We start from the raw sequence: 26,097 nt of genomic DNA on the forward strand, positions 1-26,097 counted from the left end.
AGCATTCTCTGCAACCCTGTTGATGTTCTGAGGGCTAGAAAATTACCATGGAGGACAATAAGTTCTGTAAATTATTATTATTATTTTTTGTGTTCTCGTCAAATAGGGCGATCTCTTAATTGAATCAGAGTGCAATTTCTGTTAGAAGTTTAGTTCTTCACCCAATTAAATTGTTAATTGTTACTCTTTTGTATATATTTATTTTATATTACTATTCTCAAACAATATATCATGTTAGTAAGAAAGATTGTATAATGAGGAAGTCATGAAGACTGGCTGGGAGAAATTGTTATAAAAAATAATAAAAGAGATTGGATAACAATTACGTGTTCAGAATGAGGTGCTCAGGAGGAATTCATCCAAAGATTGGTGAATCAAATTACTCAAAAGGACACCCTCGCTATTATCAGATAAATAAAAAGTTTGATATTAATATATTATAATATTTTTTTACATATAAAGTTTTATTTTTTATCATTCAAACTTTTATTTTTTTATCACCCAAGCTACCGCTTAGGTTGTCTATTTTTATCACTGCTTGCTTGTAAAACACAACAGATTGGCACACAACATAATTGACGAATTCATACTACTAAACTTTCAGAGCTGTATGGGGTCTCTGAGCATTGAAGCAACATGGTCTTTGGTCAAATAAGAATTGGTGTAGCAGTCATCATCTTTGTAAATAAAGTCTGCTGCACGTGACAAATTAAGAATACGATCAAGCAGAGGCACTGGAGCTGCAGTTGGTTTAAGGAAAGCTTCATTTATATCTTTCCATCCATTTGCAATTTGCTCACGAAACACTTTAATCGTCTCTTCTTCCGAAACACCATGTTCCTTCATGTGACATTCAATTGCTGAGGCAACATGTCCTCTCTTTTGCTCATGCTATACGATTTAACAAAAACTTACACACTTATATATTGGTCATATTTCTGACTTAATTAATGAATTTAGTTCAGCACATACCTTGTGTCCAACTATGTCATCCAGGAGTCTGGAAATTATTAAGGCAGCCTTCAAAACCTTAGGGTAGCTGAATAGCCATTCAAAGGCTTCTTTGGTTGCAACATCTCCCATTTCTACAAAAGATGTTGTGGGTAACAATTGGTACCCACTGGTAACCAATGCTACACTCATGTATTCATCCAGTGTTGGAACATAATTCTCATTACACCATTTGGCTTCAGTGTGATAATTTCTAACTATACTCTTCATCTGTCAAACCAAAATCCAATTTGACATCATTAGTAAGTAATAGGTATTGAGATTTTTATTTTTGTTTTAAACTACAATAATTGAAGTCTTGAAATGAGAGCATCACCGCCTCTTTTGCAAAATCAAGACGGTATAATTTTTTTTGATTTGTCATTTCTGATTCAATTTCACTGTAAATATCAAGGAGGGCCTTATAACATAGTTTCATGTAGTCAGGCAATTGATCTATGACACTCATATCCCACCTGAAAAAAGAAAAGATAATGATAAATTTTCGGTTAGAGAGGACTAAAGATCATTGAGAGTATGAAAAATATTACCTCTCAATGGCTGAGGTCAATAGCTCAAGTTCATCAATGGTACCATACACATCATAGATGTCATCGATAATGGAAGTAATGGAGATTACTTTGGTTAAAAGTCTTCTACCCTTTAAATATTCTGGCTCAAAATACACTCCCAATATCCAGAAGTAACACTCAACAATTCTGTCTCTTGCAAAAGGTAGCTTCTGCGCGAAGTATAAATCCTTCCACCACCTAATCACAACTTTATTAGAATGATAAAATGCATGAAATAAATCATATGGTTAATTTTATAATAACTTACTCAGTAATTACACCGAGTTCCTTCTGATGCAACTTCTGTAATATGTTAAAATCTAACTTTGCAAAAGTTAATATAACTTCATTGTGGGAAGCTTCTTCATGATAGATGTTCATGTAATATCTTGCCTCCAGCCTAGGTAAGGTCTTGCGAAGAGGTCGAGTTAAGGCATGCTTAATTTGCCCTGCAAGATGAGAGCTGGGTTGAGTTGCTACCCAGCACTCAAGCTGATTCGTAGTGAAAGCAAGGGCTTCATCCAGTATCGTTTCTCCATGAATTCTGAGATGTGAGGCTTCGTAAAAGCTTAACATTCCTCGAACATCTTCTGTAAGAGATGCCTTAAAACTCCCATTATTGTCCTTGAACTTGTTGAACACATCTGCTCATTCACCCACAGCCCAACACATCTAAATAACATACTATTCAAAGAAATTTAAAAAAAAAAAAGGCTGAGGAGAAAGAACTTATAAAATATACCGCATGGGATTTTATAGCCATGTTGTCTAAGCAATCGAAATCTAAGAGAGATGGAGTATAACTCATCAGTGTCATCCCCCAAGTCAGTTTCATTGCAAGCCTTATAGACTTCTTCCAAGATTTCCCTGACCTCACTTTCAAAATGATAAGACACCCCCAAGCGTTGGATTGCATTAACCAGCTCAAGTTTTTGCTCAGGCTTATTTGCGTCATCCCTTAGCATGCTTATAATCTCCTCCTTCAGCTTCAGCAGTTCTGGGTTATCATCAGTATCCTGAACAAGCAAATAGATTGGTAAGAAGATACGTAGGACATAATTCTTATATTTTGATTAGTTAAGCAGCTTATCACTCCAGTTTGCAAATTAGAAGAAACAATTAATTTACCACAGAATCACTAGCATATGAAAGAAAATGATGCCCCCAAATGCTAGGAAGATAATCTGCCGATCGACGTTTAGTTTCTTGCTTGGCATTATTTTCGACCGAAGAAGGAACGGCTAGAACTTGAAGAGACATTATATTTTATTTCAAGGAAAAATAGCGTAGAATGCTTAATATAGCTTTGTTTTTCGAGAGATAGTGTTAAATGGCTAAGACATAGAGACATATAAGGTGAAGACAAGTTCAAATTATAAAATATTTTAATTAAAGAATAATTTACATTTTCCCACCTCAAAACTCTTTCACGCCAGTTGAGATAAATTAATAAAACTATACATATAAATTTGGTATATATAATTTAAATATATTAATGATGTATCATTATATAATTAGATTATTTTAAATTAAAAATAAAATAATATCAAATCATATAATAATATATTATTTATATATTAAAATTATATATAAAAAGTACATACATAATATTACTTAAGATACATAATAAAAAGTATATACATAATAATATATAAAAAGTGCTCTGTTCTATGTGTATATCAATGTAACCCTTGAGTAAAAATAAGACAATATCACCCTTATATAATTCATCCATAAAAAAAATGATTATTTTAATTATTAATAGTATGCATGTTGTCCGCATGTGATGACAATTTGTACAACGCTGTGATATACGAAAGTTTGAATTAATTATCAACCGTCTGAAGAATTTTAATGTTGAACTGAAATTACGAAAGCTTCACATCAAAGTATATAAATTTATGCTTAACATTTACAAACCATTTATGATTTCATGAAAATGTTCTGCTGGAGTGTATTTAGTGTTTTTTTTTTTTTTAAATGATAAGAGAATGGATTTTATATCAAGCAATCTTACATGGTTGAATCTCTTTTACAGGCAACAACTAATTTAATTATATAAACAAAAAGATTCATATATTCCAAGTAAGATTTATTCACTGGAAAAAATATTATATAAAATTATATTTTCACGTATTAGAAAGCAACTTATACCTAATTATATTACATTTAGGTCCCATGATATTTCATTTTCTGTTGTTATGTCATAATCTTGTTTTTATCCTTTGATTCAAATTAGATTCAAATTATGTAATAATACATCACCAGAATAATATCTAAACTAATGTCTTAATTAGTTATAACTATCAAAGATGCATCACTACAAAGGATAATCTTTAAGTGATCAAGATACAGAGACGTACAAGGTGAGGACGGGTTCAAATCATAAGACATTTTAATTAAAGAGTAATTCACATTTTCCCATCCAAGGTTTAGCCGAACAACACTTTTATACCCCTAGTTGAGATAAATTAATAAAATTATATGTACATATTTTTTGTATATACTTTAGATATATTGATAATATATTATCATATGAGTAGATGATTTTAACTCATCTACTCATACCTGGGGAAGTGCCAGCTGATTCCTCATCAGTGTCATCTTCGTTAACTCCTGGATTATATCTTGAAGGTTCTTTGTTGTATGAGTTGCGTTCCAAGTTCAATAGTTTCTTAATTCTGTCTAGTGCTGGGTCAATAATATCCAAAAATCCCATAACCCAGGATGCATCATCAACAACTTCAGTTCGCTGGCACATTCAAAAGGAAATATGATTTGTTGTTCATTAGTAGCTAAAATCTCGTACGAGGGAAGTTCCTAGAAAACTATATTATGCATCTACAAGAAGTAAAATTCTCCATTACCACATCTCCAATCCTGTTTTCAAGTAAACATATATACATGGATGTTTTACTGATAGAAATAATGCATGGCTTCTGGGGATCAATATTTGGATGAAGTAGAATGATAAAATAACATGATCAGATGATTTCTTTAGCTGATAAATTGTGTAGGAATTAGTCTTTACCAGATAAATGCAGTAATTAGTACAACTACTAACCCGCTGGAAATAGAGATTACGGATTTCCTCAGCTCGCACAGAATTAGATTCAAATTATGTAATAATACATCACCAGAATAATATCTAAACTAATGTCTTAATTAGTTATAACTATCAAAGATGCATCACTACAAAGGATAATCTTAAGTGATCAAGATACAGAGACGTACAAGGTGAGGACGGGTTCAAATCATAAGACATTTTAATTAAAGAGTAATTCACATTTTCCCATCCAAGGTTTAGTCTAACAATACTTTTATACCCCTAGTTGAGATAAATTAATAAAATTATATGTACATATTTTTTGTATATACTTTAGATATACTGATAATATATTATCATATGAGTAGATGATTTTAAATTAAAGATAAAATAATATCAAATCATATAATAACAAATTATTTGTATACTAAAATTGAATACTAAAAATATATGTACATAATATTACTCAAGATAAATAACATTTTTCCATCCAAAATTATGTAAAAAAACCTCTTATTTATATATATTTTTTTCACTTTTACCATTTTTTCTCTTTTTCTATAGATAAGAGAATATTTACCGTGTAATCGTATATTAAAAGATAAATTATAACTTTTAAAAATATGAAAACCTTTTTTAAAAATTTTAAAACATCAATATACCTTTAATAATTTTAAAAATGATAATTGTTATACCCATAAAAAATTAACATAATATAATAAATTATAAATATAAATATTATATTATAACTATTAAAATCATAAATAATTTCAAAATATCGGAGAATGGAAAAAACATCAAAGCTTAATTTTTACGTCTTTAAACCTTTTTGAGGATGAAAATTTTCATGTTTATATTGTTTAAATACAATAGAAAATTGTTGTTGTTTTTTGTAAAGAACTGATGGATATTAATATCAAATAAAAAAATGAGAAAAAATAAGTTGCTTTACTGTACTATTTCAACATGTTTGTGTCAAGTTAGGCGACAGATGGCGTGTATGATCCATAACATCGCGATGTTTTCTTTTCTTCAAATTAAATCTCGATTAAAAGATTTAATTTGAGGCCTACACAGTAAATACAGGTAAGTACATAAATTATAAAAATAGTCTTAAAATTTATATATATATAAAAAAATAGAATGTATATATTGGATTTATTATAACACATCGTAAATAATATGTTTATGAAAATATGACAATATCATAAAAATTTTAGTATTTTTTACGAATGTTTTATTAAAAATTAATATAAAATTCAAATATAAAATATATAATTAACTATTAAACTTAATATAACATAATTGAGAATTGAAGAGATAATTTTATACTTTAAGTTTAGTCAAAAATTTAAAAATACAATAAATATAAAATATAATATATAATTCATGTTTAATGTATTTAATACACGGATAATAAAAGAATGTGAATAATATGTGTATTTATTAATTAGGGTTTGAGATTCAGTATGATGTTTTTTCAGTATTCTCAAGTTTGCTACATGAGCTTGAAAATTTATATATGACCCACACTAGCCCTTAAAATCATGGTCTTAAAATCCGAAGAGAATTGGCCGAAACAACAATAGTTTTGGTGACAATCCAATGATTCTACTTTTAATTATGATTTAATTGAAAAAAAATGTATCGAATCATAATAGATGAATGGTCAATTTAACTACAATCACCCTTATATAATTTATTTATAAAAAAATGATTATTTTATTTAATAACCAGAGTTTAAAAACAATGTGCAGCACGATGCAGAGACAATAATAGTATGCATGTTGTCCACATTGTTATATAATATGTGGTCATTAAAGGATTGGGTAGAATAATATGTGGTTGAATGCAGACAAATCAATCTTGTTAATAATTTTATAATTATTAATATCTTTTAAATCTTTGTAATATATTTAAAGGAATTATATTAAAATTTAATTATCAACAATTTGCAGAATTTTAATGTTGAACTGAAATTATGATAGCTTCACGCCAAAGCATATAAATTTATCCTTACATCTATGATTTTATGAAAATGTTCTGCTGGAGAGTATTTAGTATTTTTTTTTCAAATATAATATTATGTATATTTATTTTGGATATATAATTATATATATATACTATTATGTGTTATTATATAATTGTATGTTATTTTATCTTTAATTTAAAATTTATTTATAAGAAAAAAAATATCAAATAAAACTATATTTTCATATATTAGAAAAAACAACGTTATACCTAATCATATAACACTTAGGTCTCATGATGTTTCATTTTCTTTCTACTTCATTTTCTGTTATTATGTCATAATCTCGTCTTTATCTCTTAGTAAAATGGACTGGATTCCATGTTTGATCTGGGTTAGATCAAATCTAATTCTGTTTGAGTTTGATTTTGGTTTATTATTTGTTAACATTGGAAGCCTATTGTGATGTAAATTGGGCAGGTGATTTGGGGGATAAAAAATCAATAAGTGGATACTACATTTCCTTGGGAGGAAACTTGATTAAGTGGAGCTCTAAAAAATACAAAGTTGTTGTTCTTTCTTCCATTGAATATAAGTATGTATAGAGCCTTGAGTCAGACAACTAGGAATGAATTTGAACCAAATTGAGTTTAAATATGATGTAGTTCAGATTCAATTTGAGTTTGACCGGGCGAGCACTGGCTTCAACTTAAGCTTGTTAAACTTGATGAAATAGGTAATTAGGATCAGGCTCGGTTGTCAGAATAAGAAATGAATTTAGTTCAGCACAAACTTTGTGTCTAACTATGTCATCCATGTGTCCGCAAATTATTGAGGCAGCCTTCAAAACCCTATTCAAAGGCTTCTGTGGTTGCAACGTCTCCCATTTCTACAAAAGATGTTGTGGGTAACAGCTGGTGTGCATTGGTAACCAATGCTACACTTGTGTATTCATCCAGTGTTGGAATATAATTTTCATGGCACCATTTAACTTCAGTATGATAATTTCTAACTTCATCTGTCAAATCAAGATCCAATTTGAAATTGTTAACACATACTAAGAATCTTACGCATGTTTTAAATTATAATAATTTATGAAGTCTTGAAATGAAAGCATCATTGCCTCTTTTACAAAATCAAAGCGGTATAATTTTTCTTAACTTATCATTTCTCGTTCAATTTCACCGTAAATATAAAAAAGGCCGTATAATATTGTTTTATGTAGTCAGACAATTGGTCTACAACACTCATATCCCACCTAAAAAAAGAAAAGATGATGATAAATTTTGAGTTTGAGAAGACTAAAGGCCATTTAGAGTATGAAAATATTACCTCGCAATTGCTGAGGTCTATAGCTGAAGTTCATTATTGGTGCCATACACATCATAGATGTCATCGGTGATAGAAGTAATGGAGATTACTTTGGTTAAAAGTCTGCAACTCTTAAAATATTTTGGTTCAAAATACACTCCCAATATCTAGAAGTAGCACTCAACAATTCTTGTATAGTTGTATTATAAATTTATGTTACAAGTTAAATTGATATTAGCTATTTTTATATTAGTTTATTAAAATCTTCCTAATCAAACTTGAGAGAATTGATTGCCATTTGTGACAACTAAACAGATAAATGTCTATTCTGCTAAGCATAATTATCATAGTAGTGTTTATATAATCAAATAGATATTGACTTTGTAAAAGATGAATTAAAGTCAACTTAAGATCGAACTGATTGATTTGATGATTGAATTATTAAAATAAATATTAAAAATAATATTTGAAGCAATTTTACTTAATTATTAATTATAAAATATGGATTACATTTATTTGAAAATAAATTTGGTTTTTCGATAAATATATTAATTTTTTGTAGTAGTGTTTTACACACAAATAATAATATATTATTTTGTGATTAAATAGTTTTCAATTAAAAATAAAATAATATTTAATGATATAATATTATATTATATCAATATTTATCTACATAATTGTATTATTTTTTATTTGAGTAAAAAAAAAATGGGAACATAGTATATCGTCCAATGGCGTTTCTTAAATTATATAATGATTGAGACCCATTGCCAATAATTATGTCATCTAATTATATCAACTATACATAGAATTATGAACCAACCCTATTCAGTTTGGATAATCCCTATGATTGGATTGACTTTCAATCAAACCAATAACAATTCTCAGTACTATAAGTATATTATACATAATGAGTATAATGAATATAAATAAACTGTTATGTTATTTTATGATAAAAATTTTTTAAGGAAATAATTTTAGATAAATCAAATTTAATATTTTCTATATTATAATTAAATTGTGTGGACTCCACCAAACAAAGTTTCAATTAAGAGATCTTAATTAATGATCAAAATTAAATTCTATTGACAATTGGCTAATAATTAATGAGACTTTTCCAACAACCGCAAAGTCAACTAGATATATCTTAAAATATTAATTATAACGCCGGCTCAACAATGGGACTATTACGAATATTTATATTTTTTTTAATGTTGAAAAAATGACATAAAAAGATAAAATAAAAAATTATGGTTTTGAAAAAGGTAAATCTTCGGTGGAAACTCGAGTAGAACTTGAGTATCCTAGTTGTCAGAGATGGATCCACTTGGTCCACAGTCAAATTGACCCATTTGAATATCCAAATTTTGTAATAATTCAAAAAATTTAGGGAAAATCTTATCTACTCTTTGTACCTCTATAAATAATAAAATTGCCACATATCATCTGCACGACTACAACAGTGGAGAACTGAGAAATTTTTCTGCACTTGTTATTTTCCAACCACATGCAGCAGTTGTAAGCATGAGGTTCTTATTGGAGCTAGTGTCATGTTGTGGATCACCTGAGGCAGCAGGTGTTAGTCCCATGGCAAAGCAAGTCGAGCTGAGAGGGGAGGAAACGAGGTTGTTGTTGCACTGGAGTGATGCTGCCAATGAACTAACAAGAACCATAAAAGGGGATAAGAGAGATGACAAGACTCAAAATATAGAGAAGATGAGAAACAGTGGATTCTTGCAACTGAATAACTGTTTTCATTTCTTCTCGCTTGTACAATACATGAGCACCAAAATTGGTTGATCAATTTCATCTAAAACACAACATATCTATATGTGTAATACAATAATATAGCGTCCATCTTTTCCAATACAAAAACAACATCGTAACACCTTGCTTTATTAATACTCTGTTACCTTTTATCCTAGCTAGCTTCTTGTTCAGTAGTCAGTTTCTTGTTCAATTTATATCAACTACCCCTCCTCCTAATATCCTTGTCCTCAAGGGAAAAAGAGGGAAACTACTGATGAATGGAATTAGCATATTCTTAAGTTACTGATGTTAGGGTTTCTTATTGCCAGTGAATGAGCAATTTGACAGCTGGGGTAACACCTTTGCGCACAAGTTTCCGATCCAGGATGGCCAAAGGATACCTTTAAAATTGGTAGAAGGGTGGTAATGTGGGTGAAGCCAATAATCTATAATATGCAGGCCACAAAAGTAACACATGAAAAAGGTCATAGATCATAGCATTTGCTGGAAACTGAAGGTGATATGCAACCTTGCTAATAACCTCTTTGATTGGGAATGGACCAAAGTATTTATGTTGCATTTTCAAGTTACTTGAATGCATTAAACTTTGGCAATAGGGTTGTAACCACACATAAACTAAATCACCAACTTGGAAGTTGCAATCAGATCTATTTTTGTTGGTAAGATCCTTCATTCTCTATTGTGCCTTCTGCAAATTGCGTTTGAGTATAACAATGGTGGCTTCTCTTGTCTAGAGCATAGTGTTAAATTTAGTAGAGACAAAATCATAAGGGAAATAAGGAATGTGAATAGGCGCAACATAGCCATACAAGGCTTCAAAGGACGTCATTTTAATACTTGAGTGATAATTGGTTTTATACTAGTGTTCTGCTAATGGAAACCAAGTAACCTATGTGTGAGGCAGCTCTCTAGCCATCCACCGTAAATAACTCACTAGGCAACGGTTAACAACTTCAGATTGGCCATTAGATTGTGGATAGTATGTAGTCGAATAGTGGACATCAAAAACTTGCAATTTAAATAATTCATGCCAAAAGCTACTCAAGAATGTTGACCCTTGATCACTCACAATGCTATTTGGGTTGCCATGCAACTTGTAAATATTTTCTATGACTAGTTAAACAATATCATGCACAAAAAAAAAGTGTCAAAGAGCCATGAAGTGTGCAAACTTTGTTAGTCCATTTACCACCACCAAGATGACAGACTTTCCATTTAATTCTAGATGACCTTCTTTGAAGTCCATTGTTAAGTCAATGAAGACTCCTACAGGTGTTAGTAAGGGTTGTAAAAGTTATAGCATTGTCACATTTCCAGGTTTGTATTGTTGGCACATTACATATCCTCTAATGTAGTTACAAATTGACTTTTACATTCCTTTCTAATACCCAACTGAAGACATCCTTTTCATGGTAGCCATAACACCTGAGTAGCCTCCGTTGGAGAATCATAAACAATTGCAACAAAGTCTACTATAATTGAGGGTCACTAGCAATGACAAGTTTCCCCTTCCTTCTCAATTGATTATTGACCCAATCATACCACCCATAAGTTCCTTGATTGCTTTGTTTTGTAGTTATGATAGCCTACAATTTTTGATCATGTTGCCAACCTTCTTGGATTTTTGTCATCACGCTTGTTGTGTAGGAATGACAACCCTTTGATCAAGCAAGTGCTTCAAACTTTGGTGGTTAGTCCTAATTACATAGTGTTGATTGCTCAAGTAATTCCCTATTTTCGAAGAACAAAAAGTATTGCTAGCATTTCCTTTTCATGAATAGAGGGAAACTGGTTTTATGGAAAGAGCTTTTTACTTATATAAGCTATTGGATGACCTCTTTGCACGAGAGTTGTACCAACACCTCCACTTGATATGTCAGTTTCAATCTGAAAGGTGTCATTGAAGTTTAGTAAAACCAAGATAGGTGTCGAACATAAGCAATGCTTAAGCTTCTCAAAAGCTTATTGTGTTTCCATAGGCCACCTAAACAAATCCTTTTTTAGCAGATTAGTGAGAGGTTGGGCAATTTGTCCATAATTCTTTATAAATCTATGTTAATATCCTAACAATCCAAGAAACCCCCATAGCTACTTGAGTGTCCTGGGAATTGGCCAACTCTTCACCATTTGAACTTTCTATAAATCAGTTATAACACCTTACTGGCTTATAACATAGCCAAGATATTCAACCTTTAATGGTTTAAAAGTACATTTAGACTTCTTGCCATAAAAAAACTGCAAAACTATCTCCAAGGCTACAAATGGGAATCTTTATCTTGCTATAAACAAGAATATCATTAAAGAAAACTAACACAAATTTTTGCAAGTATGGTTTGAAAACACAATTCATAATGTTTTGGAAAGTAGATAGTGCATTCGTAAGTTTGAAGGGCATTACTGAGAACTTGTAATGGGCCTCATGTGTTTTAAAAGCTGTCTTGTCGATCAAAGAAGGGTGCACTCGAATTTGCCAATACCCTAATAGAAGATCTATCTTCAAAAAAATAGTAGCATCTCATAACTCATCTAATAACTCTTCTATTAACAGAATGAGATACCTATCTTTTACGATTACTTGGTTTAGTGCCCCATAATCTATGCATATTCCTCACGTGTCATCTTTCTTCTTCACTAACACTATGGGCCTGACATACAGGTTACAACTTTTTTTGATGACTCTAGATTCTAACATTTTCGTGATTAATTTTTCTATCACATCTTTCTATAACCCTCTATATCTATATGGCCTTAGGTTACTAGGTTAGGCACCTTCCTTCAAAATTATTTTATGATCTTGTAACTTGGATCGAGGTAATTATTTTGGTACTTTAAAGATAGTCGCATACTTCTTTAGTAAGCTCTCCATTTGTGGTCATGTATGTTGCATCATTACATCCAAAACCTGCAACTCATATAACTGACCAACTGCCTTATTGAATAGATGCCAGTTGTGGTTGTTTGCCAAGGAGTTTACTCAGGTGTTCCTTTTCAATTACACTAACCGTTTCATTGCCTTCCCCTTGTAATAAATATGGTCTACTATCAATGGAATACTTCATTGTTAAAGCCTCAAAATTGTAGGTGATATCACCTAACTTAGCTAGCCATTAAGTACTCAAAATCAAATCATAACTCTCTAATGGTGGTGTGTATGCATCCACCTTATTTAGCTAACCCTGCACCCTTATTTCCAAACCCTTACAATAGCCTTTACACTACAAATCTTGCCTATTTGCCACTGTTACTCTCATGCCATCAACCTTCTGTATTCAGTATCCCAATCTATAAGTTGTTTGTTCACTCAAAAAATTATGAGTGTTATCGGAATCCACCATAATATGCACTCTATTTCTACCATGCATTCTAGTAAGTCTCATGGTTTAAAGATTGGATGAACCTTGTAACGTCTGCAAAGATAGTTGCATAAGTCCATGCTCCTCCTTTTCACAATTGTCCTCATAATTAGCAATCACTGATTCTGCCACATCACTATAATTCTCTAAGCCCTCACCTCCTTCTGTTTCCACATGCAATTGAATTACATAGGCTTGTTTCTGACACTTATGACTAGGCCCAACTTTTTCATCACACCAAAAGACCCTTAGCTCTTTTTTCATCAAACACCTTACTAGTAGCTAGTTTATATGGCAATGCTTACGACGATTTTGGGATATTAGGAGTCGGTAATAAACCAGCAGAATTATTGGGTTTAATTTGAGGATTACCAGTAGTTGCAGCTGTTGTTCCGAGCTTTGGCCCCCATGGAAATTGAGGAATTCTTGTAACGGGCTTTGATTGCTTCTTAATGGCTACAATTGTAATTTTTTGCAACTTTGCTAGAGTGTAAGCTTTCGTTAAAGATTTTGGCTTGAACATTCTCATAGGCATCTGTAAGGAGTCTACCAAGCCCGGAAGGGAGAAGCTCAAAGCTTGATCTTCTTGGATTCTTGCTCATGGGCATAGCTCCTTGAATGCATCCACGTATTGCTTCAACGTACTAACTTGCTTCAAATGGCGGAGATCAACAAGTGAATAGTCATGCTTATAGCTTCCAAACTGTGCCCTCATAGCTGTAGAATATTCTTCCCACGCTATCAAAAAACCATTCCTATTCTTAGTAAAACTTTGATGCCACTATATTTCCCTCCCCTCTAAGTGCAATGCTGCTATCTTAATTCAATCAACATCTGGTGTTGCATTGACTTCGAAATAATACTCAACCTTCAAGATCAAATTATCAAAATCATCGCCATAAAATCTTGGGAAATCCAAGCGAGTTTGTTGTTCCCATTGCTGCCTCAATTCATGTCCACATCAAACAACTCCTTCATCTCGTCTGGTTGTTGCTTGCAACACTCCTTCGGTCTGCGGAAGGCTAAGCTCGCTAATCAGCTGTTTAAGATCTTCCATTAATTGTTGCATTCGTTCTTGTGTTTCTTGTAATCGATTTTGTTGCCTAATCTCAACATCAGCAATAACCTGAGAAATCATTTGGGTGATTTCCCTTCTCAAGTCTTGATTACGAGTTTCCGCCATGGCCAGAATCAACTATGATACCAATGATGCCGCCAATGAACTAACAAGAACCACAAAAGGAGATAAGAGAGATTGCAAGATTCAGAATACAGAGAACAAGAGAAACAAAGGATTCTTGCAATTGAATAACTGTTTTCATTTCTTCCCACTTGTACAATATATGAGCGCCAAAATTGGCTAACTAATTTCCCCCAAAACATAGCGTATCTACATGTGTAATACGATGATGCAACGTCCATTATTTTCAATTAAAAAACAACACCGTAACACCTTACTTTATTACTACTCTGTTACCTTCTGCTCCAGCCAACTTCTTGTTCAATTTATATCATGGAGCTACTGGCAGAAGAGAGGCGACCGATCTGGAGGTTCATTGATGGAGGAATGGAGGCCGTCGTTGTGTTCAATTTATGAAGATTTTGTGATGGACAGGACCAAAAGTGAAAGAGAGAGAAGGTGCAACAGTAAGAACGGTGGATCGCAGCAAGACAAAGTTAAAACGATGCCGCAGCCTGTGAATTGATAATTGTTTTGTGATGTGATTCGATCATTTGTTTATAATTGGATTGAAAAAACATTTTAAAATAGGGCGATAAGTTCTAAAAATTTACCATGGAGGACAATAAGTTCTGTAAATTATTATTATTATTTTTGTGTTCTCGTCAAATAGGGCGATCTCTTAATTGAATCAGAGTGCAATTTCTGTTAGAAGTTTAGTTCTTCACCCAATTAAATTGTAAATTGTTACTCTTTTATATATGTATATATATGTATATACACATATATATGTATGTATATATATGTATATACACATGTATATACACATATATATATGTATGTATATATATGTATGTATATATATATATATGTGTATATATATATATATGTATGTATGTATATATATGTATATATCTATATATGTATATATATGTATATATATGTATATGTATATATATGTATATATGTATATATCTTTATATATGTATATATATGTATATATATGTATATATATATATATATATATGTATATATATGTATATATATATATATATGTATATATTTATTTATTTTATATTACTATTCTCAAACAATATATTATTCTAGTAAGGCTAAATAATTAGGAAGTCATGAAGACTGACTAGGAGAAATTGTTATAAAAAATAATAAAAGAGATTGGATATAGAATTACATGTTCAGAATGAGGTGCTCATGATGGTAATTTCTTTTCGAGAAGAGGAATTCATCCAAAGATTGGTGAATCAAATTACTCAAAAGAACACTTTCATTACTACCAGATATATTACTGTATTCTTTTACACATGAAGTTTTTTTTCATCATTCAAACTTTTATTTTTTTGTCAATCAAACTACTGCTTAGGCTAGTTTATTTTTAGCATTGCTTACCGGTAAAACACAGTAGATTGGCACACAGCATAATTGACGAATTTATACTACTGAACTTTCAGAGCTGTACGGGGTCTCTGAGCAATGAAGCAACATGGTCTTTGGTCAAATAAGAATTGGTGTAGCAGTCATCGTCTTTGTAAAAAAGGTCTATTACACGTGAAAAATTAAGAATACGATCAAGCAGAGGCACTGGAGCAGCAGTTGGTTTAAGGAAAGCTTCATTTATATCTTTCCATGCATTTGCAATTTGCTCACGAAACACTTTAATCGTCTCTTCTTCTGAAACACCATGTTCCTTCATGTGACATTCAATTGCTGAGGCAACATGTCCTCTCTTTTGCTCATGCTATACGATTTAACAAAAACTTACACACTTATATATTGGTCATATTTCTGACTTAATTAATGAATTTAGTTCAGCACATACCTTGTGTCCAACTATGTCATCCATGAGTCTGCAAATTATTGAGGCAGCCTTCAAAACCTTCGGGTAGCTGAATAGCCATTCAAAGGCTTCTTTGGTTGCAACATCTCCCATTTCTACAAAAGATGTTGTGGGTAACCAATGCTACACTCATGTACTCATCCAGTGTTGGAAAATAATTTTCATGACACCATTTGGCTTCAGTATGATAATTTCTAACTATACTTTTTATCTGTCAAACCAAAATCCAATTTAACATTATTAGTAAGTATTAGGTACTAAGAATCTTATTTTTGTTTTAAACTACAATAATTGAAGTTTTGAAATGAAAAGATTCACCGCCTCTTTTGCAAAATCAAGACGAAATAATTTTTCTTGATTTGTCATTTCTGATTCAATTTCACTGTAAATATCAAGGAGGGCCTTATAACATAGTTTCATGTAGTCGGCAGTTGATCTATGACGCTCATATCCCACCTGAGAAAAGAAAATATACTGATAAATTTTCGGTTAGAGAAGACTAAAGATCATTGAGAGTACGAAAAATATTACCTCTCAATTGCTGAGGTCAATAGCTCAAGTTCATCAATGGTATCATACACATCATAGATGTCATCGATAATGGAAGTAATGGAGATTACTTTGGTTAAAAGTCTTCTACCCTTTAAATATTCTGGCTCAAAATACACTCCCAATATCCAGAAGTAACCTCAACAATTCTGTCTCTTGCAAAAGGTAGCTTCTGCGCGAAGTTTAAATCCTTCCACCACCTAATCACAACTTTATTAGAATGATAAAATGCATGAAATAAATCATATGGTTAATTTTATAATAACTTACTTAGTAATTACACTGAGTTCCTTCTGATGCAACTTCTGTAATATGTTAAAATCTAACTTTGCAAAAGTTAATATAACTTCATTGTGGGAAGCTTCTTCGTGATAGATGTTCATGTAATATCTTGCCTCCAGCCTAGGTAAGGTCTTGCGAAGAGGTCGAGTTAAGGCATGCTTAATTTGCCCTGCAAGATGAGAGCTTGGTTGAGTTGCTACCCAGGACTCAAGCTGATTCGTAGTGAAAGCAAGGGCTTCATCCAGTATCGTTTCTCCATGAATTCTGAGATGTGAGGCTTCGTAAAAGCTTAACATTCCTCGAACATCTTCTGTAAGAGATGCCTTAAAACTCCCATTATGGTCCTTCAACTTGTTGAACACATCTGCTCATTCACCCACAGCCCAACACATCTAAATAACACTATTCAAAGAAATTAAAAAAAAAAAATGCTGAGAAAGAACTTATAAAATATGCCGCATGGGATTTTATAGCCATGTTGTCTAAGCAATCGAAATCTAAGAGAGATGGAGTATAACTCATCAGTGCCATCTCCCAAGTCAGTTTCATTGTGAGCCTTATAGACTTCTTCTAAGATTTCCCTGACCTCACTTTCAAAATGATAAGACACCCCTAAGCGTTGGATTGCATTAACTAACTCAAGTTTTTGCTCAGGCTTATATGCGTCATCCCTTAGCATGCTTATAATTTCCTCCTTCAGCTTCAGCAGTTCTGCGTTATCATCAGTATCCTGAACAAGCAAAATAGATTGGTGAGAAGATATGTAGGACTTAATTCTTATATTTTGATTAGTTAAGCAGCTTATCACTGCAGTTTGCAAATTAGAAGAAACAATTAATTTACCACAGAATCACTAGCATATAAGAGAAAATGATGCCCCCAAATGCTAGGATGATAATCTGCCGATCGACGTTTAGTTTCTTGCTTGGCATTATTTTCTACCGAAGAAGGAACGGATGAAAGTTGAAGAGACATTATAATTTATTTCAAGAAAAGAAAAGGATAAATGGCGCAGAATGCTTAATATAGCTTTGTTTCAAGAGATGGTGTGAGTTTTCAGAGTCTTCAAACGCACTCTATATATAGACACAGCCCGAGAAAAAAGAAGCATGAAGATTTTTCCCTGGCCACGTGATGTGTTTATGTTTTTAGATTTTTGTCTTTTTTTTTCAATAAATTCATATTAGGTTTAGGATATATTATATAATTAAATAATTTTAAATTAATAATAAAATAATATTTAATTATATAATAACATATAATCAAAATAATATTAAAACTAATATGTCTTAATAACTCATAACTATTAAAAATATATTACTATGAAAGATAATATTGAATGACCAAGACATAGAGATATATAAGGTGAAGATAGATTCAAATCATACGATATTTTAATTAAAGAGTAATTTATATTTTCCCACCTAAGGTTTAGTCTTAAAACTTTTTCACCCCTAATTAAGATAAATTAATAAAACTATACGTATATATTTTTTTATATATAATTTAGATATATAAATGTTGTATTATTATATAATGAGATGATATATTATTATTGAATAATATGATGATATATTATTTATATATTAAAATAAAAAAAATAATGCCAATAGAAGCTGTCATAGAGAAGATCAACGATGGAGACTAAAAAAAAAAAAAAAAGAAACACACAAAAGATATAAATAAAACTAACTAGATGCAAGAAAATATGAAGCTGTGAGTAAAAAGACATTTTCATTGACGAAATCCAATTGAGGTGAGATGCAAAATTAGCAGCCATTAAGTCAATCACATTTTCCAGGCCAACCAACTTATTTTCACCCAAGTTTTAATGCATTTCAAAAGTCACATACATAAAGTTTGAAAAAAATCAAAATCACCTTGTGTTTTGCTGCTTTCAATGGAATTTTATATTGCAAAATTTCTACATGATATAAATAAAACTAACTGGATGCAAGAAAATATGAAGTTGTGAGCAAAAAGACATTTTCATTGACGAAATCCAATTGAGGTGAGATGCAAAATTAGCAGCCACTAAGTCAGTCACATTTTTGTGTATGCCAATGTAACCCTTGAGTAAAAATAATACAAAATCATGTTGTCCATGATTTTGTATACTATGATTTTGTATACAAAATCATTTTTGTGTATGCTGACAATTTGCACAACGTTGTTATATACTATGTGGTTATCAATGGGTTGGGTGACCATGATTGAATCTCTTTTACAGGCGACTACTAATTTAATTATATAAACAAGGAGATTCATATATTCCAAGTAAGATTTATTCACTGGAAAAAATATTATATAAAATTATATTTTCACATATTAGAAAGCAACTTACACCTAATCATATTACATTTAGGCCCCATGATATTTCATTTTTTGTTGTTATGTCATAATCTCGTCTTTATCTCTTGATCCAGTGGAGTGGATTCTATAATGTGTAAATCAGATTCAAATCATATAATAATACATTATCAAAATAATATCTCGTCTTAATTAATCATAACTATCAAAGATGCATCACTACAAAGGATAATATTAAGTGACCAAGATATAGAGACGTACAAGTCGAGGATAGGTTCAAATCATAAGACATTTTAATTAAAGAGTAATTCACATTTTCCTATCCAAGGTTTAGTCTAACAACACTTTTACACCCCTAGTTAAGATAAATTAATAAAATTATATGTACATATTTTTTGTATATACTTTAGATATATTGATATATATCATTATATGATTAGATGATTTTAAATTAAAAATAAAATAATATCAAATCACATAATGATATATTATTTCTGTACTAAAATTGAATACTAAAAATGTGTGTATATAATATTGCTCGAGATAAATAACATTTTTCCATCCAAAATTATGTAAAAAACCTCTTATTTATATATTTTTTTTTTCACTTTTATTATTTTTTCTCTTTTCCTATAGATAGAAGAATATTTATCGTATAATCGTATATTAAAAGATAAATTATAATTTTAAAAAATATGAGAACCTTTTTTTAAAATTTAAAAATATCAATATACCTTTAATAATTTTAAAAATGATAATTGTTATACCCATAAAAAATTAAACATAATATAAAAAATTATAAATATAAATATTATATTATAACTATTAAAATTATAAATAATTTCAAAATAACGGAGAATGGAAAAAACATCAAAGCTTAATTTGTACGTCTTTAAACCTTTTTGAGGATGAAAATTTTCATGTTTATAATGTTTAAATACGATAGAAAATTGTTGTTGTTTTTTTGTAAAGAATTGATGGATATTAATATCAAATAAAAAAATGAGAAAAAATAAGTTGCTTTAGTGTACTATTTCAACATGAATGTGTTAAGTTAGGCGACAGATGGCGTGTATGATCCATAACATCGGGATGTTTTCTTTTCTTCAAATTAAATCTCGATTAAAAGATTTAATTTGAGGCCTACATAGTAAATACAGGAAAGAAAAAAAAATAGTACATAAATTATAAAAAAGTCTTAAAATTTTATATCAAAAAAATATAGAATGTATATATACGGATTTATTATAATACATCGTCAATAATATGCTTCTGAAAATATGACAATATCATAAAAGTTTTAGTATTTTTTATGAATCTCTTATTAAAAATCAATATAATAAGTCAAATATAAAATATTTAATTAACTATTAAATTTAATATAACATAATACATTATCCAAATTTTTATACAATAAGTAATGTACAAACCACAAAAAAAAAAAAAGACAAATTAATCAATTTAGATTTTAGACTTTAAATAAAAGTGAGTCTTTGTACAAATCAGGGAGGAGAAAAATGCAAACTTTAGTAGTGTTTTTAATCTGTGATAGAGACCGATCAATTGATTTTATTTTTTGTTACTGATTGAGAAAACGGTTTGATGTACAACAAAGGTCTTACAAAAAATAAAATTTGTATATCAAAAAAATATAGAAGGTGCATATACAGATTTATTATAATACATCATTAATAATACGTTTTTTAAAATATGATAATTTCATAAAAGTTTTAGTATTTTTCACGAATCTCTTATTAAAAATTAATATAATAATTCAAATATAAAGTATTTAATTAACTATTATTCTTAATATAATATAATACATTATCCAAATTTTTATATGATAAGTAATGTACAGACCATAGAGAAAAAAACAAATTAATCAATTTAGATTTCAGACTTTAAATTAGAGTAAATTTTTGTACAAACCATAGAGGAAAAAAAATACAAACTTTAGTAATGTTTTTAATCTATAATAGAGACAGATCAATTGATTTTATTTTTTGTTATTGATAGAGAGAGGGGTTTGATGTACAACAACGGCCTTACAACATTTCAAAATACATGTCTATGTATTGTAACACACGTTGCAGTGGTAGTACAATCTTTAGCCATCCAAATTATTTATAATATTATGATTAATTATAAGTTCTTGTGGAAATTGATTAAAATGTCCAGATATGATCATATGGGAATATGATCAACAAGTACTGAAGCGATTCTCTTCTTGGTTTTTCCCGATGAGTTGGTGTAACAATCTCCTTTTTCATATAACACCTCCATCATTCGAGCTAGATTTAGAGGTGGAAGAAGAAGTGGCAAAGGAGGATGGTTTGGTTTTTGAATTTCTTCATTAATATTTTTCCATGCAATGTCCACCATCTCTTTTATTTTGTTGCATGCTTCTTCCTCGGACACATCGTAGTCTTTCATGTAGCATTGCACTGCCGATGGCGCATCCCCTCTCTCTTCCTCAACCTAATTATAATAGTTAAACCAATTTATATTAAAGCAATGTTATATATACATATTTTTTATTATATGACTAGATATACATATAATTTGTTATCTAATGATTATTTTATCTTTAATTTAAAAATTAACTAATTATATGATTATACATTATTTGTATACCTAATTATATATTTAAAAGCATATATACATAGTTTTATTATTTATATAATCATGGTTGCAAATGCATTTGATTTTGCAAATAAATGATGAGAACCTTGTAAGTATGGATATCATCAACAAGTCGAGCAATTAAACCGGAAGATCTGATGATTCTGGGAACATTAATTGCCCATTCGAAGGCTTCCTTAGTTGCCACTTCTTGTAAACCTACAAGAGCTTCGACAGAAAGCATAGGGTATCCGCCGCTGATCATGGATATCTCCAAGTATTCTTCAAATGTTGGCACATATTTAGTATTGAACCAGACTGCTTCCACGAAGTAAGCCCTCACCAGGGCCCTTATCTGACAAAAGTAATAATTTAAATTAATCTTCTTGCAATTATACTGTTATATTCACTAGCTGATTAATTATTCAGAAATCTTACTGCCTCTCTCGCGTATTCCGCTTGGTAAGATAGTCCTTCATTCACCAGGTTGTCCTCCATTTCCTTCACAACGTCTAAGAGAGCAAAGTAACATACTTGCATGTATTCGGGTAACTCATTTCCAGCCAAAACTTCCCACCTGAATTTAAGCATGATGTAAACTTGTGTTCATAAGATATAGTTATTCTATAGTCCAAATTTTTACCTCTCAATAGCATTAGTGAACAACTTGAGCTCATCCATTGTGCCATATACATCATAGATATCGTCTATGGTAGAGGATATTGCAATGACTTTTGTCACGTATTTTCTATTGACTGAATATTTGGGCTCAAAGTGAACTCCTAAAATCCAGAAATAGCACTCCACCAACCTATCCCTCGCAAAAGATAGCTTGGTAGCAAATTCGATGTCTTTCCACCACCTGAATTAAAAATCCGCTTATAAATGAAAACCCAATTTCATATGGAAATTAAATGACTACATATAGAGAATCTTGTTAATTGTTCGTATTTGTTTTCTGATAATAACCTTGAGAGTTCACGGAGCTCTGCCTGGTGCAATTTCTGCAAGAAATTGAAATCTAACTTTGCTATCTCCAATAATAGATCGCTTCGAGCGGGATCTGCTTCATAGATAGAGATATATTGCCTTGCTTCTAATCTTGGCATCCTTTTGTGCAGGGGTAGCTCTAGAGAATGATTCACTTGCTGAGCTAAACAAGTGTTTAAATGAGGCAACATTGATTTCAATCGCCTGGTTGAAAATTGTAAGAGTTGTTCCAATATCTCTTCTCCTTCCATTCTCAAATTCGATGATTCATACAAACACAGCAAAGCTCTTGCGTCATTTGCCAGTGTGACCTTCAATTCACCGTTAGCATCTATGAACTTCTTGAAAACATCTGTTTAAACCAAATGTTAGATTAATGAAGTAATATAACATGTTAATAATCGAGTTTTTTTTTTCTTTTACAGAGAACTTCATCCGAGTTGGATAATCTTTTCAGAGCTGAACCAATAGTAGGTAAACCCTAAATCTAATGACTCGACCACAATTATTATATCAGTTAATAGTAAATGTTAAATATAGAGCCGATAATAGGTCAATTGACTAATTCCCACTCAAGGTTTGATGAATTGAAATTTAAAAAAATATGAACAAACAATTTCCAACCCCCACTTGTTAAATTTACTTTAAAAATCCATTAAATTTTTTATAAAAATATTGAAAAGATTAAAAAAAGAACTCTTTAGTTAAATAATAATATATCCTGGAAGTTTATTAAATAATTTTTATTCCACTAATTTATATTACTTCCAATTAAAAATAAACAAATTACTAATTATAGATAAATGTATCAATGATATATAATGGTATATTTGAAGTAAATTGTATTTTTTTTTAAATTAAGAGGGTTTTATAAATTCTAAAAAATTTGAGGGTGTATTTTTAAAATTTTAAACTTCAAAATGCTCCTCAATGGTTTCAAAAATTACAATTATACCTCCAAAGAATTGAATAAAATACAATGAATTAGGGATGTAAATATTATATTAAAACTATTATGAGTGTAAATATATTTTTAAAATATGCGGAATAAATATGATAATTTTAGAAATAAGATAGGAGAAATATTCATTAGCCCCTACTAAGTTTTGGCAAATGATACTTATACCCCCTTACACTTTATATTATAATATTTAGATAAAATTACATAAATATCTTTTAACTGTTAAAATTAACAGTTAACTTTAATATAAGATAAGACATTGACTTTTTTAAACTTAAAGGTGGGAATCTGTTGTTTCATCAAACTTTGGTAGGAACTAGTCATTTGGCCTTGATAATATTTACCTGATGACACAGAGTAACCTTGTTGCCTTAGAAGCCGGAAGCGTAAAGCCATCGTATACAGATCATCGTCTTCACAACCATTATTACTGTTGTTATTGACATAGTTGTCGTAAATTGACTGTAAGGCCTGGTTGATTTGATATTCAAAGTGGTAGGCCACGCCAAGGCGTTGAAGTGCATCAATTAAAGTTAACAGTTCTTCCATTATTGCTTTGCCTGTTGCATTGCTCAGCATCTTCCCAACAGCTTCTTTCAGTGTTTCAATTCTCTCCTCAACTTCCGGATCGTCATTCTCATTAACAGATAAGACAAACAAAATTATTAGTTAGTTTGATGAAGAAACTTGATGAAAAAACATAACTAGTATTGAAGCAAACATGGACGTGACAATTTCTTGTTCTGTGAGAAAAATGGAATACACGCATGGCGTTTTGGTAGCAGAAATTGAAAAACAGAATTTCAGTGTTGATGGCAGTATATATGAAGATGATGATATAAATGCTTTATAAATATAGATACCATATCATTAGTAGAGACAACAAAATAATCACCCCAAACGCTGGGGTGATAATTAGATGATCGACGGATCACCTCAGCTTTTCTGGGTTCTTCTGCTGATGCAAGTGCCAAGGCCTTCGAGTAAAGAGAACTCCAAGCTTCCATTATGTTAACTTTGGCAAGAGAAAATTTTAGGATGAAAATGATTCGATTTTGTGGTTTGAAAGTGTTGGTGGCATTGGTCTTTTATAGCCATCAATCAAGGGGTCACTAATAAGTGGATGGACTTGAACACGTAGACGGACCTTGGTATGAATATTATAAAAAGGGAAAAAATGTTTCCACTCAAGGTTTGAAAAAGAGGTTAGATAAAACTAGGTTCCACCAGCTGTTCCAACTTTATTAGAAATAAAATTAAAATGAGATAATGTTTGCACCCAACGTTAGACAAAACTCGTTACCGAAGAAAAAAAAGGTTAAAGAAAACTAGGTTCCCACTAGCTATTCCAACTTTACTATAAGGGGCGTTTTGGTTCTACCCATTTAAAATTATCTTGATAATATATTTTTTATTATTTATATTATCTTATTTGATTTGTTAGTAATAAAATATTACAGTAATATTTTATTATCAATACTGATATGACAGGTAATATAGGTGGTAATCTGATTACTACCTTCATTTTAGATATTAAAAAATTATAAAGGTAATTTTGATTTTATTATAATTATATTATTATTTATTAATTTTTTGAAACAAAAATAAATTTATTTTTAATTAATATAACAAATAATATAAAATTATTTTAAAATAATTATATTCAAGGATATTTAAGTAAAATAATTTGTTAGTATTCTTTTATTACTTTTAACCAAGCACAATAATTATTTATATCTATTAAATTTTATCAAAATCGTAATAATTTATACTTAATAATCTTCTAAGTAATCTATCTTCAAAATAATCTCTTTATTTTGATAATAAAATATTATTCAAACCAAACGCCCCCTAAAAAAAAAATTAACAACAAAAAAGTATGAATGTCATTTTCTTTTCCAAAAAGTTTAAAAAAAATGAAAATGAAAAAAAAATCGCCGGCACTAGTCACTTGATTGCATCAAGAAAAGTGTACTTTAGACGAAAACCGCACTAACAAGTGCAATCCAATCAGATCTCACCTCTTTAGATACAGTTTTTACGAAATTACATATGAAAGAGGTGCAATTACAATGTCAAAGATACGCCAAGCAAGTGTAATTCCTCAAATCACACTTGTTTGGTATAATTCCAATGATATCAACGCTAGTAACTGGATGAAGGAATTATATATGATAATTTACAAAACTAAAATGGTAAGTGGTATTTTGGTATTTTTTTTTTTATTAGTTAGTTAAGGATGGGAACATGGATTCCCATTTTAATTCTAAACTCAACAACTCTTTGAATTGATTATTTGTATACAAACCCATAGTAGATATAGACTAATTATGAAAA

The 26,097-nt window shown here is 30.3% G+C and overlaps 2 protein-coding genes and 1 pseudogene across 3 annotated transcripts; all 3 read right to left on the reverse strand.

Moving 5' to 3' along the window:
• Positions 1 to 333: 333 nt before the first annotated feature.
• Positions 334 to 2,885, reverse strand: LOC123219099 ((-)-germacrene D synthase-like). Of its 2 annotated transcripts, none has more exons than XM_044640853.1 (7): positions 2,691 to 2,885; positions 2,305 to 2,578; positions 1,831 to 2,206; positions 1,542 to 1,760; positions 1,331 to 1,466; positions 973 to 1,221; positions 334 to 891 (listed from the first exon to the last, which is right to left on the reverse strand). In XM_044640853.1, the coding sequence occupies exons 1-7, from the start codon at positions 2,820 to 2,822 to the stop codon at positions 601 to 603; spliced, it is 1,677 nt and encodes a 558-aa protein (XP_044496788.1). In that variant the 5' UTR covers positions 2,823 to 2,885; the 3' UTR covers positions 334 to 600. The 2 variants fall into 2 exon arrangements, with proteins under 2 accessions (XP_044496788.1, XP_044496780.1); XM_044640845.1 differs by having other exon boundaries at positions 1,328 to 1,466; positions 2,691 to 2,884.
• A 12,730-nt stretch (positions 2,886 to 15,615) lies between these two features.
• Positions 15,616 to 17,867, reverse strand: LOC123219132 (annotated as a pseudogene).
• Positions 17,868 to 21,163: 3,296 nt separating this feature from the next.
• LOC123214941 ((-)-germacrene D synthase-like) lies at positions 21,164 to 24,813 on the reverse strand. The gene is made up of 7 exons (XM_044634973.1): positions 24,624 to 24,813; positions 24,105 to 24,396; positions 22,779 to 23,151; positions 22,453 to 22,671; positions 22,248 to 22,386; positions 21,916 to 22,164; positions 21,164 to 21,665 (listed from the first exon to the last, which is right to left on the reverse strand). The coding sequence occupies exons 1-7, from the start codon at positions 24,765 to 24,767 to the stop codon at positions 21,372 to 21,374; spliced, it is 1,710 nt and encodes a 569-aa protein (XP_044490908.1). The 5' UTR covers positions 24,768 to 24,813; the 3' UTR covers positions 21,164 to 21,371.
• Between the last annotated feature and the right edge of the window lie 1,284 nt (positions 24,814 to 26,097).

Source organism: Mangifera indica, chromosome 1 (assembly GCF_011075055.1).
Source record: "Mangifera indica cultivar Alphonso chromosome 1, CATAS_Mindica_2.1, whole genome shotgun sequence".
NCBI classification, from domain to species: domain Eukaryota; kingdom Viridiplantae; phylum Streptophyta; class Magnoliopsida; order Sapindales; family Anacardiaceae; genus Mangifera; species Mangifera indica.

Coding starts and splice junctions, on each gene's coding strand:
- LOC123214941 (XM_044634973.1), bottom strand. CDS start 24,767: ATGGAAGCTTGGAGTTCTCTTTACTCGAAGGCCTTGGCACTTGCATCA. Junction 22,387..22,452: donor TTCACTAATGCTATTGAGAG/GTAAAAATTTGG, acceptor GCTTAAATTCAG/GTGGGAAGTTTTGGCTGGAA. Junction 22,165..22,247: donor CGGAATACGCGAGAGAGGCA/GTAAGATTTCTG, acceptor TACTTTTGTCAG/ATAAGGGCCCTGGTGAGGGC.
- LOC123219099 (XM_044640845.1), bottom strand. CDS start 2,822: ATGTCTCTTCAAGTTCTAGCCGTTCCTTCTTCGGTCGAAAATAATGCC. Junction 2,207..2,304: donor TGGCTATAAAATCCCATGCG/GTATATTTTATA, acceptor GTGAATGAGCAG/ATGTGTTCAACAAGTTCAAG. Junction 1,467..1,541: donor TTGACCTCAGCCATTGAGAG/GTAATATTTTTC, acceptor TTCTTTTTTCAG/GTGGGATATGAGTGTCATAG.